General features: G+C 31.1%; 1 protein-coding gene across 1 annotated transcript; it reads left to right on the top strand.

Moving 5' to 3' along the window:
- The first annotated feature begins 4,877 nt into the window (after nt 1-4,877).
- LOC125821526 (CDP-diacylglycerol--serine O-phosphatidyltransferase 1-like) lies at nt 4,878-11,425 on the top strand. Its single transcript, XM_049500944.1, has 13 exons — nt 4,878-5,083; nt 6,724-6,928; nt 7,522-7,587; nt 7,945-8,004; nt 8,477-8,567; nt 8,732-8,786; nt 8,906-8,985; nt 9,107-9,223; nt 9,329-9,413; nt 10,181-10,272; nt 10,469-10,722; nt 10,828-10,916; nt 11,119-11,425. The coding sequence occupies exons 2-13, from the start codon at nt 6,765-6,767 to the stop codon at nt 11,244-11,246; spliced, it is 1,281 nt and encodes a 426-aa protein (XP_049356901.1). The 5' UTR covers nt 4,878-5,083; nt 6,724-6,764; the 3' UTR covers nt 11,247-11,425.
- The last annotated feature ends 615 nt before the right edge of the window (nt 11,426-12,040 follow it).

Below are 12,040 nucleotides of genomic sequence, written 5' to 3'. Positions count from 1 at the left end.
TCTATTATTTTTATTTTTGAGTTTTTCATTTGACATTTGATACTCACATGAACCTCGATTTATCCGTACAATTTAAAGTTAGTTGATTTTTCATTCAACGTCCTATGCTCGGATTACGCCTTGTTTAATACGAATTCGTGTCGTGTAAGGTCAATAAAAAAGAAAGCACTTTAAAGAGTAATTTTATCATTCTAAGAGCTCAAATTAAAATCTCTAATTAATGATAAAGAGATTTTCTTTTCTTTTTTTGATTTTTCATTCGGTATTTGATAACCACATTAAAGCTCAATTAAATTTAGATTCACGCCTAAATATTTCATATTTGAGAATTCAGTGCTCTTTAAATGTTAACGGTGATGCATGAAAAGATAAATAAAGATGATAAGGACTTGTGCAAAGAGTTGACGAATAATAAATTGTCTCTTTCTATTTGGGTTGTTCTGTACTTTTACAGATGTTAAAGGGCTTTAATACTTCAATAAATGAAGTTTTGGGCCCCATTGCAATTAAAAGGTTACAAGCCTAGTAACACTATAACTATTCCCCTATATTTGTTTTTGTCCCCCCTATTTTAAGCCACAATTACCAAATTTCCCCTATTCATAAATCAACTAATTGGTCCAATTCCCCCATTTTAGGACTCACTTTTTAAAGAAAATATCTTTTCTTCCCCAATAATAAAAAAAAAGAAGAAAAGAGAAATAATTTTTATACTATAAAATGAAATATGGAAGTAATAGCAAAAATTAGATTCAAATGGAGAGTACATTTTATTGAGACGAGGGTGTGATAGAAACAGTTTTCTTACCTTTGCAAAATAGGGATATGATTGTTTATACATCATCCTTCTCTGACCTCACTTGTGAGATTACAATCAAGGATCTATCTGAAACAGTCTTTCCAGCCTTCTCAGAGTAGGGGTAAAGACTGTTTACACACCACTCTTCCTCGATCCACTTGTGAGATCACAGTTAAGGACCTATTCGAAACAATCTCTATACCTTGTTAAAGTAGGGGTAAGACTGCTTACACACTATCACCACCACCCCTGACTCCACTTGTGAAACTATATTGGGTTGTATTGTTGTGAATGGAGAAAACATATGAAAAGTAGGTCTAATACATATTTTAGAAATAATTGAGGGTAGATAGTTGTTTAAATGATATGTTTTTTTTTTTTTACAATTTAAAGGGATATATTTGAAATATATATATAGGACATCAAAAACAACTTTATGGTAAAATTGCATTTTCATGAAAAGGATGCAAGAATAACTTGCTTATGGTTTGAGAGACTTCACTATTTCATGTTGCTTGTCTTTTATATAAATTTAAAAACCTATGTAATTTATTTTTAATAAAGAAATGGAAGTTATGTAAATATACACGAACTTCCATTTTCTATATATCCATGTATTATTTTCCTTTTGCAAAAGAGGTGACTTTCTTTTTTGGTTTCCTCTTTTGATCTCAATCAAAATAACCATAATAATTAACATATTCAGCGAAATTCCACAAATATGGAAAGGGTGATGTATATGAAACCTTATACCTTACTTATCTTGTAAATGTAGAAATATCATTTTCAATAGATTCATAGCTCAAATAAAGCATATCATACATATATGAAAATAAAATACAGCAAACAAATAAATGAGAAAATAACAAATAAATAATAATCAACGGGAAAAAATATGATAAATAAAATTCAAGAATAAGAAATAGGAGAATAATATTTAATACTCACTATTGATAAAAAAAAATAGACAATACATAACTACTCTCTCCGTTCCTTTTTACTTGTCAATTCCGCATTGACACACATATTAATGAAATAATATTTGGTATAGTAAATTTATCATTTTACCATATTAATTTATAAGGTCCCATATATTTACTCACTATATTTTTCAAAGACATTAATTCAATATTAATAAATTGAGCGTTTAATAAGATTTTTTTTTTGTTAAAATGGACAAGTAGAATATCAAATTAGTAAATATTTAACAAGTAAATAAAAATAGAGAAAGTATTTATTAACATTTTATCATAATCATATATCCTTCCATCTCAACCAAAATCAAATTGTGATAATATCATGGTGATGAAAAAAAGTATAATATTTTATTAAAGAAGAATATTCCAAAATGATAGAGATCACTAATATAAAATCAACACAAATTCATTTTCCTTTTTCTCTCTCCTTAATTTCTCCTATTTGAACTTTTCAAAATAATTAGGAAGAAAGCTTAATTAGCTACATTTCTATTAGAGAAACTCAAATAACATTTAATTTAATATAAATCATTCTTAAATTCTTCAAAATCATTCACGTAATTCATATATGCAAATTATGTATTTTTAGATTTAATAAATATTTCAAATTTCAAAAATATTTTACCATTTTAACATAAGTTAAACTATAATTAAAAGTATCTCGATATCTTTCGTTGCATAATTATAACTATATATAACGACTCATTTGTTCGACCCATCTAAACAACTCACTAGTTTTACTAAAAAAAAATCATCAATTATTGAAATGGTGATAAAACCTAAAACATTTACTAATTAATTCTTTTAGATGATAGTACTATAAATGCTTAAGAAAACATTTATTTGATTAAAAAAAACTATTCAAATATATTTTATTACTTAATTTTTAATATAAGAAAGCAGAAGACAAACGTTACCAAAACTTATTTTCCCAATGTAAAGGGTATTTTTGTCATTTCCAAAGCATAGTACAAGTACCAAACTGTGAAGCATATACCTGAAGTACAATGTATAGTATCTAAAAAAAATGTACTTTATAAAATATTTATTAAAATAAAGTGTTCAATTACACGTTTGAGTATATACTCCCTCCGTCTCATTTTATATGTCATTCATTTCTATAAATAGTTGAACCACAATACTTGTCACTTTATAAAATTTATGCATAAATTATCATATTTTGCCTATTATGCCCTTGATAGAATAGTTAATTAATCTTGTCATTTATTAATAAAGTTGACTTAAAAAAACATTAAATAAGGATAGAAGGGTAAAGTTACATCATTTCTTAATGCAAGTGCAAAGTAAAAATGTGACATATAAAATGGGACGGAGGGAGTAATATCTAATAAAAGATACTTAATTTAATTAATTGAAATATGCATATTTGATCTTTTTGTTGAGAATATTCATAAATTTATCATAATTATTATTCATTCAGCCAAATAATAATCTATAATAATCTATGTATTTATCTATTAAGTTTATACTATTACCGGATATTTAAGAGTTTTGAAAACATTTCTAAATTTGATACAAATTATTAAATTTGTTTTTGAACTATTGATTACTAAAACCACCTCTGTACTTGACTAGCTAAACTTAGATACATCCAGATTTGTTACATAACATAGCATGTAGTCTTAAACTCTTTTAGTAGAGCTCTTAATAGAACACGAGAAATATTGAAAACACTCTTAACTTGGTAATTATTTTGGGGTGTATTTCACTCATGTTGTAAGATCAGGTCTATATTTAATTTTAATTAGTCAAGTTAAGAGTTTTTTTAAGACTGTCGATAGTTTGAGAATGAAACTAATAATTCATGTCTAATTTAGGGGTGTTTTTCATATTTCTCTCTTAATTTAACTATGATGGAGTTTTTAAAGTAGTTCAAATACAATATAATTTTCACTTAAAAAAGATATCAATTGTTTTCCATGATATATTTTTTTCAAAACAAGTAGAAAATGAATTTTTAGTTTGAAAAAGTGATTTTGATCAATTCTTAACTTGTTTTTTTTTCTTCAAATTAAATGCATATTCGAAAATTTTCAACTTAGTTTCTTTTTTCTTTCAAATATCATATTTTTCCTACTAAAACCATATATTTAAGGTTATAAAATATATTTCAACACATATTAGAAATATAAAAATTTAAATTTATTGATAACCGAGACACCCAAAAAGACTATACCATGATCTATCAATTAGAATTGTGATGAAATAATAAGTACTTTATCTCTAATATAAAACTACCCAAATATAGATATCAAAAAACTATTCCATTAACATTTATACATAAATATGCCTCCATATAAGGTCTATCATGTGTAAATTTAAATTAGTCTAAATTCAATATAAATATAAAAAAAATAATGAAAAATCAAAAAATATTCTTCCGACCTGTAATTTTCCAAAACAAAAAAACCGTACCTTAATTTAATGATAAGAATAAGTAATAAATACTCATCTTTATAAATCTCTTCAAACCAAATCTCTCTTTGACCAAAAAAAAAAGAAAAAGAGAAACCGAACTTTCTCTCTCTACTTTCTCCTCTTCTTCTTCCTCTTTCTCTCTCTAAAAATCACCGCCTTTTCGCCGCCGTGTGAACTTTCAGTCACCACTGTTTTCTTCTCTCGAAAGAGGCAAAAGAAAAGTTTAAATTTTTTTGAACTTTTTTTTTTCCTCCTAAAAAAATCTGTCTTTTTTGTTAACTTTTTTTTTTGCTTTTGTTCATTGAAATCTCCATAAATTTGCTTTGTTTTAGTTAAACAGATGATTATCTATAATACCCATTTCTCCATTTTCGAAAATTCATCTTTTTCCTCCAAAAATTCGATCTTTTTTTGCTTTTGCGTTCATTCGAATCTCCATAAATTTGCTCTGTTTTAGTTATACAGTTAATTATTTTGTGTTCATTCGAATCTCCATAAATTTGCTCTGTTTTAGTTATACAGTTAATTATCTACAATACCCATTTCTCCATTTTCGGAAATTCGATCTTTTTATGCTTTTATGTTAATTCAAATGTCCATAAATTTGCTCTGTTTTAGTAAACAGCTACAATACCCATTTCTCCATTTTTGAAAATTCGATCTTTTTTTGCTTCTGTGTTCATTGAAATCTCCATAAATTTGCTCTGTTTTTGCTAAATAGTTAATTATCTACAGTACCCATTTCTCCATTTTCGAAAATTTGTTCATTTTTTTATCCAACGGCCAGGATTCATTGTTCTCTGTTACTACTAGGGCTCTCTCTCTGTGATTGTCAGCTTTTTATTTTTAGTTCTTTTGTCTTCTCTACGTAAGTTTTTTTCCCCTCTCTGACTTTACTTTTTTCAGTTCTTCTTTCTATAAATAGATTTTGTGTATGCATTTATGTATATATATTTAGGTAATAGAGTATATTACTGTTAACTTCAAAACTGGGATTTTTTTTCCTGTAGCGTTTACTTAATGGAGTGGTAGGGGCGAAGTCTGGTAGGGCCGAGATGTTTGTACATTGTTTATATATGGTTAAAATTGTTTTTATTTTTAAAATGTATATGTACTACCAGTAGATATTGAATCTCATTTGGCTTCTTGTTGGGTTTAGTTCTTCGTATTTTGAATCTCTTAGTGAAAATCTTGGCTTTGCGAATCATTGATTGGCATGCACTATGTATGTTACATTTGGGATATTTTTGAATTTTGGGTTGTTCTTGTTTTCTTCAAATTTGTTTGATTTTTGCTTTGCTAGTTAAAACTCCAAGGTTCATTTTTGTTTCGGGGTATTGAAGAAGTTTTGGATATTTTATCTTTCTGGGCGGAGCTACACTGTTTTTATATATGGTTAAAATTTTATGTTTTAAAAATATTTTTTTATGTATATATAGCTGATGTTGAACACCTTGTGGCTTTTTGGTGTGTTGGCTTCTTCGAATTTTGAATTTTCTTAGTAAAATTCTTGGCTCCGCTGATGTTCTTGTTAATCACATGCATTGGAAATGATCAATTTTGATTGGATTTGTGTGATTACGTGGATTTTAGTTGTAAAGAATTGGCTGATTTTTGGTTAATTGGCATCACTTATATGATAGTAGTTGATGTTCTTATTGTGCTAACAACCAACACTAAATTGTTCAAATTTGTTTCATTTCGCGTTGGTAGTTACAGTCTAGTTTCATTTTTGTTTCCGGTATTGGAAAAAAGATTTGTTTTTGTTTTTGTTCATCTTTCTGTTAACTCCTTGTTTTTTGTAAGTCACATGCATTGGAAATGATCAATTTCGATTGTATTTGTGTGGTTACGCGGACTTAATTTTTGTTAATTGGCATCACGGATATGATTATTCTCCAATTAAAGAGGCTATTTTGGTGTGTAGGATGTATTGCATTAGCTTATTTGAAGTTAGTCTTTAATCCCATATGCTTCTATATCTTTTAAGGTCAGTTTTAATACGGATAGCGAGCTAAAATCTTGAACCAATAAGAGCTACCCGTTGGTAATTTCCTTTTGGAGGTGACAGACGTTCGAGTATATTCTTTACTGAGGGTCTGTAGATTAAAATGTTGTGCAGACATGAGATTATTTGGATCCCTTCCTTAACTTATTTCTTGGATTCCTATCTTTACTTCGAATTTTCCTTTAAATTATGTTTCCTTTTAGTTTACCATTCTCAAAAAAAGGATTGTGTTTGCTTTTCCTACACTCCTGTTTCCAAAGGAAGTCTACTTACTCTTGTAGGATATGCAGTAATGATTAAGTTATTATAAGTTTGTTGTATTTCTGAAGGTACCTTTTGATAAAATATATCGTCATTTGTATGTCGTATAGTAGCTTGAGCCCAATAGGGAACATCCTGCTATGACTTTTTAATGGCTTCTTTGAAATGTTTTCATTAGTTTACACGCCTAGAATCACTATGTATTAGTAATTGAAGTTCCATTTATCTTGTCTGTGCAGCGAAAAGGCGGAAGAGGTTGAATTCTTACAGGCTAGGGCTTATGGAGCCTAATGGACATAGAAAGGGTAACAAAAAAAATACGGTTTCCCTTCAAAATGGTGATCTTAGCACATTGAATATTGATGATGAGTTGGATCCATGGACTTCCTGGGCGAACAAACCTCACACTATTACGTTGTTGCTTATCGGTGCATGTTTACTCATGTAAGTTTTTTAATGTACATGCTCTATATTCAAAGGTAAAATAATTGCTATGGACAGGAATAGTTGTTCTCTTCTTGGAGTATGGGGGAATTTTTTATTTATTTTTGGACAAGTGCCTTGGACTATGAGGGAATTCGTAGAAGAAATCTAAGTTCTTGTGTCATTTCTTCTGTTCTTTCGGATGTCCATACAATATTCTGTGTCATCAATGAATTAGATTTTCAGTCAGATGCTTAGATTGTTATAGCCTTTTTTTTCTTTCTATTTTTCCTTTTGGTGATTATAATATAAAAGTTCTCTTCTTTTTGAGGATATGTAAAATTGTTTTATTATAATTGGCTGTTTTGTGAAATGAAATCCTTTTGCTGTACGTATGACACATCAAGTCGTTGCAGTTTTAATTGAATTTAAATTTATCAAAAGTTGGTTTTGGTATACAAAAGCACATGGAAACTTCAATTAGGCTGCCTTACTGATTGCTTGCAAATTATTGGTTCCTTTCTTTTAGTTTTGCTTGCTAATATGTAGTTTTTCGTATTTTTTAAAGCCAATAATACATTCTTTTTTACTTGCTTATGTTATTATGATTGCAGTTGGGCTAGTGGAGCTCTCGACTCACAAAACACTTCTTCCGGTGATATTGTGGCATCTGTGAAAAGGTGTGCACTTTTTATTTCTCTCTCTATCCCATTTTATGTGGTATTGTTGCTATTTGGGAGTCTAAATAGGTTATTCTTCTACCACAAGTTTCTTAATTATATTAAAATATTTTGAATGATTAACTATTGTGACTTATAGACCTGTCGTGTAGCTTCTAAGTATGTAAATTTTATTTTACAAAAAAAACTTGAATTTAATGTCCCTTTTTACCCTGAAATTAACCCGTTGACTCTTGTTCTCTGAACCCCACCACTTGAAATGAAACAGCATGGTTCTGTCTTATATTCCTACCTTATAAAAAACAGCTTTTCCTTTTTAATGTTCATGACAGTGAAAGTTGTTTTTTCCTCTGTTAGGGGTGTTTGGGCTATGATTGCTGTGTATCTTGCTTACTCTTTGCTGCAAGCCCCCTCGACGTAAGTTGCTACTATACTCCTCTCTCTCTCTCTCTCAGGTCTTATTGAGTTGTATTCTGCATATTTTTGGTTTGTTTAGTAAATTATAGCTCAAAATAGGAGTTGGTGGTTATTTATTATTTATTGAGTGTTATCTATTTTCACTTTTTGGCTGTGAACGTGCTAGAATGAGTATCTTTTCAACTCCTCTTTGGTTAGTCAACTACAACTCCAACAACATATCCCGTGTAAATTCCACAAGTGGGGTATGGGGAGGGTGGTGTGTATTCATCCTGACCCTTATCTTGTGAAGGTAGAGAGGTTATTTCTAGTAGACCCGCGGCTCAAGTCTTTTTTCTTTTAGGCTTCAAATGTGAGCTTTAGAGTTCGCCTTCTTTTCTCCTCCTGACTTGAAATTAGCTTAGGCAGATGTATTTGCAATTTTTGGGCTATGGTCTTTTACCATATTAATCTGTGAGGTTCTTCATTACAGGGTGCTCATTAGGCCACATCCTGCGATTTGGCGCCTAGTTCATGGAATGGCCGTCATTTACCTTGTTGCTTTGACGTTTTTGCTTTTTCAGGTAAGTTGGTTAGCAGAATTCATGTTTTCTAATTGTATAAATGAATGAAATGATTCAGTAGTTATGTTTTGTACTTCAGTTTCCCTTCTGATATCTAATCAAGTTATAATTCAGCCATTCAGTTGTTGTTGTGAGATATTAATACTTTGTCGTCTTTTCCTTAGAAGCGGGATGATGCTCAGCAATTTATGAGATACTTACATCCTGATCTTGGTATTGGTAAGGATTTTGGCATGTTCGTCATAACAGTTTTGAGTGAATTATTTTGTAAAATCTATGCTGTTTATCGGCTTTGCCATGTGAGTTACAACTTATACCTATTTTAATTTACTATGCAGAGCTACCTGAAAGATCCTATGGAGCTGATTGCAGAATCTACGTACCTGAAAATCCCACAAACAGGTTTAAGAATCTTTATGTATGATATCTTCTTTCACAATCCTTTTACCTTTTGTAATTGTTTTTTCAAAATCTTGTATTGCTTTCTTGGACAAGCTGCAGGAAAATGCAGCCTCTCTGATGGCGTATTTGCTTTGTAGGACACACTGTTTGATGAGTTTGTTTTGGCTCATATCATAGGGTGGTGGGGAAAGGCCATCATGATTCGTAATCAGCCTCTTTTGTGGGTTTTATCCATTGGATTTGAGTTTATGGAGGTCAGAGCCTTTCTCGGCTTCTTTTGAATGTTTGTTCAGCATATTTTCATTTTCCAATTGAGAGTTGTTCAGTATTTTCTGTCCTCATTAAACTTGTGTTTTCAGCTTACCTTCCGCCACATGTTACCAAACTTCAACGAGTGTTGGTGGGACAGCATTATTCTTGACATATTGATCTGCAATTGGTTCGGTGAGCATCTTGAAGCCGACTACCTTGTGCTCTAATGAACTTTACATTCTTGACATGGTTACAACAAATTGATATCATATTCACAATTTGCATCCATTTCTAGTTAATCAAGGGGTTAATGTTCTATCTTTTGCCTGTTGAAGTTCTTGTTCTTTTGAGTTCTGAAAAACATTTCCAGATTGATGATGAAGTTTATCAAATGTATCGTTGAATTTGCTTCTTTTGATTTAGTTTGCTGTGAAATTACATTGTATTGAGATACAATATTGCCTTTCCTACAGTAAAAAGTGGTTGTCCAGGTAAATAAAGACCACTGCTGAAAGGGAAAGTTAATGGCGAGACTGAAAAAGTACTTGATTTTTCCTTCTGTTTGTGACACCCCATCTCCTCTGAATCTTTCAGAGGAAAATTTTGATAACGACTTGAATAACTAGACTATGGGTTATGGCGATCATCGAGCTCCATTTCACCAAAAATATTGTTATAACAGATGATGTGGAATTTGTGCCTTTGTAGAGAGATTGTTTGATATAATGAATCTTTATGGATGAAGTTTTGTGGCTTGACATTTGGCAATGTGATTATTGTTTTTGTTTTTATTTTTTGTAAGGAATACAACGAATAGTCGTTATTGTAAAAAAACATTAAATCCATATTTTCTGCATATTTTACTTACCTGTGGCTCAAGTCTGTTCATGGTCTTACAGATATGTCTTGTTCTCCTGGATTATTTTGCACTAAAATTACCTATTTGATTTCTTATGCAGGCATATGGGCTGGAATGCGCACCGTTCGGTATTTTGATGGGAAAACATACGAGTGGGTTGGTATAAGCAGGCAACCAAATATCATGGGCAAGGTATGTCCCGTTAAGTGCTACATCGGTTGTATATGGTTTCGAGGAATATCAGATATACTAGGTTGCATTATACAAGTCCCATACAGTTTATATGGAAATATTAGGACGTTTATTCTGCACTAAAGTATTATGAACGGGATTTCCCAGCGACAGATGGTTTTATTATTAAACAAACAGCTTCTTCTTTTTTTAATAGGTCAAGCGAACACTTGGGCAATTTACGCCAGCTCATTGGGATAAAGATGAATGGCGTCCCCTTCTAGGTCCATGGCGGTTTATTCAAGTCCTCAGTCTCTGTGTCATATTCTTGACTGTGGAGTTAAATACATTCTTCTTGAAGTTCTGTCTTTGGATTCCTCCAAGAAATCCTTTGATAGTGTATAGATTGGTTTTTTGGTGGTTAATTGCATTACCAACAATTCGCGAATATAACTCGTATCTACAGGACAGGTATGTCCAACCACTAGCATTAAGAAGTGAAGTGTGTACTACTCCCATAAGCTCTCGTTTCTTTTCTTTATTTCTCACTTTTCTGTTTACTATTGCCATATTCAGAAAACCAGCGAAAAAGGTAGGAGCATTTTGCTGGCTTTCAGTGGCGATCTGCATTGTTGAGCTCCTAATCTGTATCAAGTTTGGACATGGTGAGCACTACACTACATCTTGTTTTCTCATTTTATGAGTATTTCAGCAAGTTTACTTTATTTGGTAACCGAGAAATCCTGAGGACGAGCTAGCATAGTTCAAAACTCGGTGGACAATTAACACGTCCCTTTTGGCAAAGACCAGAACCCCGGTGGCTTTATGTATTCTTCACTTGATGTTTTTCTTTTCTGCTTCTTTCAGGATCATTTCCGAACCCAATGCCCAAATGGGTGGTAATTTTATGGTCATGTGTCGGTATTGGCCTTTTGATGTCGTTGGCTGCATGGTCGTTGCATTTACATAGAACGATGAGGAGAAAGCACGATTGAGTTTACGTTTGCAGTTCCCCGGCCATTCTTTATTCCTTTGCTTTCATCTGGGTAGAGTTCAACCATGTTGTAAATACCCATTACCTTGTAACTGTATATGGTTTGCATTTTTTTTAGGTTAAATATTAGTACATTTTAAACATGTAGTGAACCTCAATTCTTTTTCAATAGGCTTAAAAAGTACATGTTTGTTCAGCTGCAATATTGTTGCCTCAATTAAAGAGGAAGTGCTCTAGGGGTCGCATGATTTTATGCGAGACCTTTGGTTAAGCATGAATGAATCGTATCCATCCCACCACAATTTGAGACCTCTGGTCTAAATGAGAATAATCTTAGTTATACTATAATTATATAGTCTATTTCAACAAGATATATTTCTTGAAAATTTCAGAAGGATATATAGCCAATATACAGCATCTTGGTACAGTTATGACAATTACATTTCAACCATACAAACAAATAACAGGTTATTTTAATTGTTTGCTAATGTTTAAGTGACATAATTCTATGCATTTAACATTGACTAATAAAAATGTTACCAAACTTGTCTTTTAGTTTTTCTTTTCTTTGATTACTCTTTACTTTTGATACTATACTCTTTGTTATTGTAAAAGAAGCAAGATTATGCACCCTAAGTCATTGTTAGGATTGTGTAATTATATTTTTAAAATGAGTGTATTAAGTGTAAAAGACAAGAATATTTTTACTTAAATTAGGTGACATACAACATTAGCCTAGGTTAATATGGTGAAAAATAAAGAATATTCACATACACTAAGATACCCTTCAATCGC

The sequence above is a fragment of the Solanum verrucosum genome, unplaced genomic scaffold, assembly GCF_900185275.1.
Source record: "Solanum verrucosum unplaced genomic scaffold, falcon-dt-bn FXZP01000217.1, whole genome shotgun sequence".
Lineage (NCBI taxonomy): Eukaryota > Viridiplantae > Streptophyta > Magnoliopsida > Solanales > Solanaceae > Solanum > Solanum verrucosum.
Note: the sequence above shows the minus strand (reverse complement) of the source record. Positions and strands in the feature narration are given on the sequence as shown.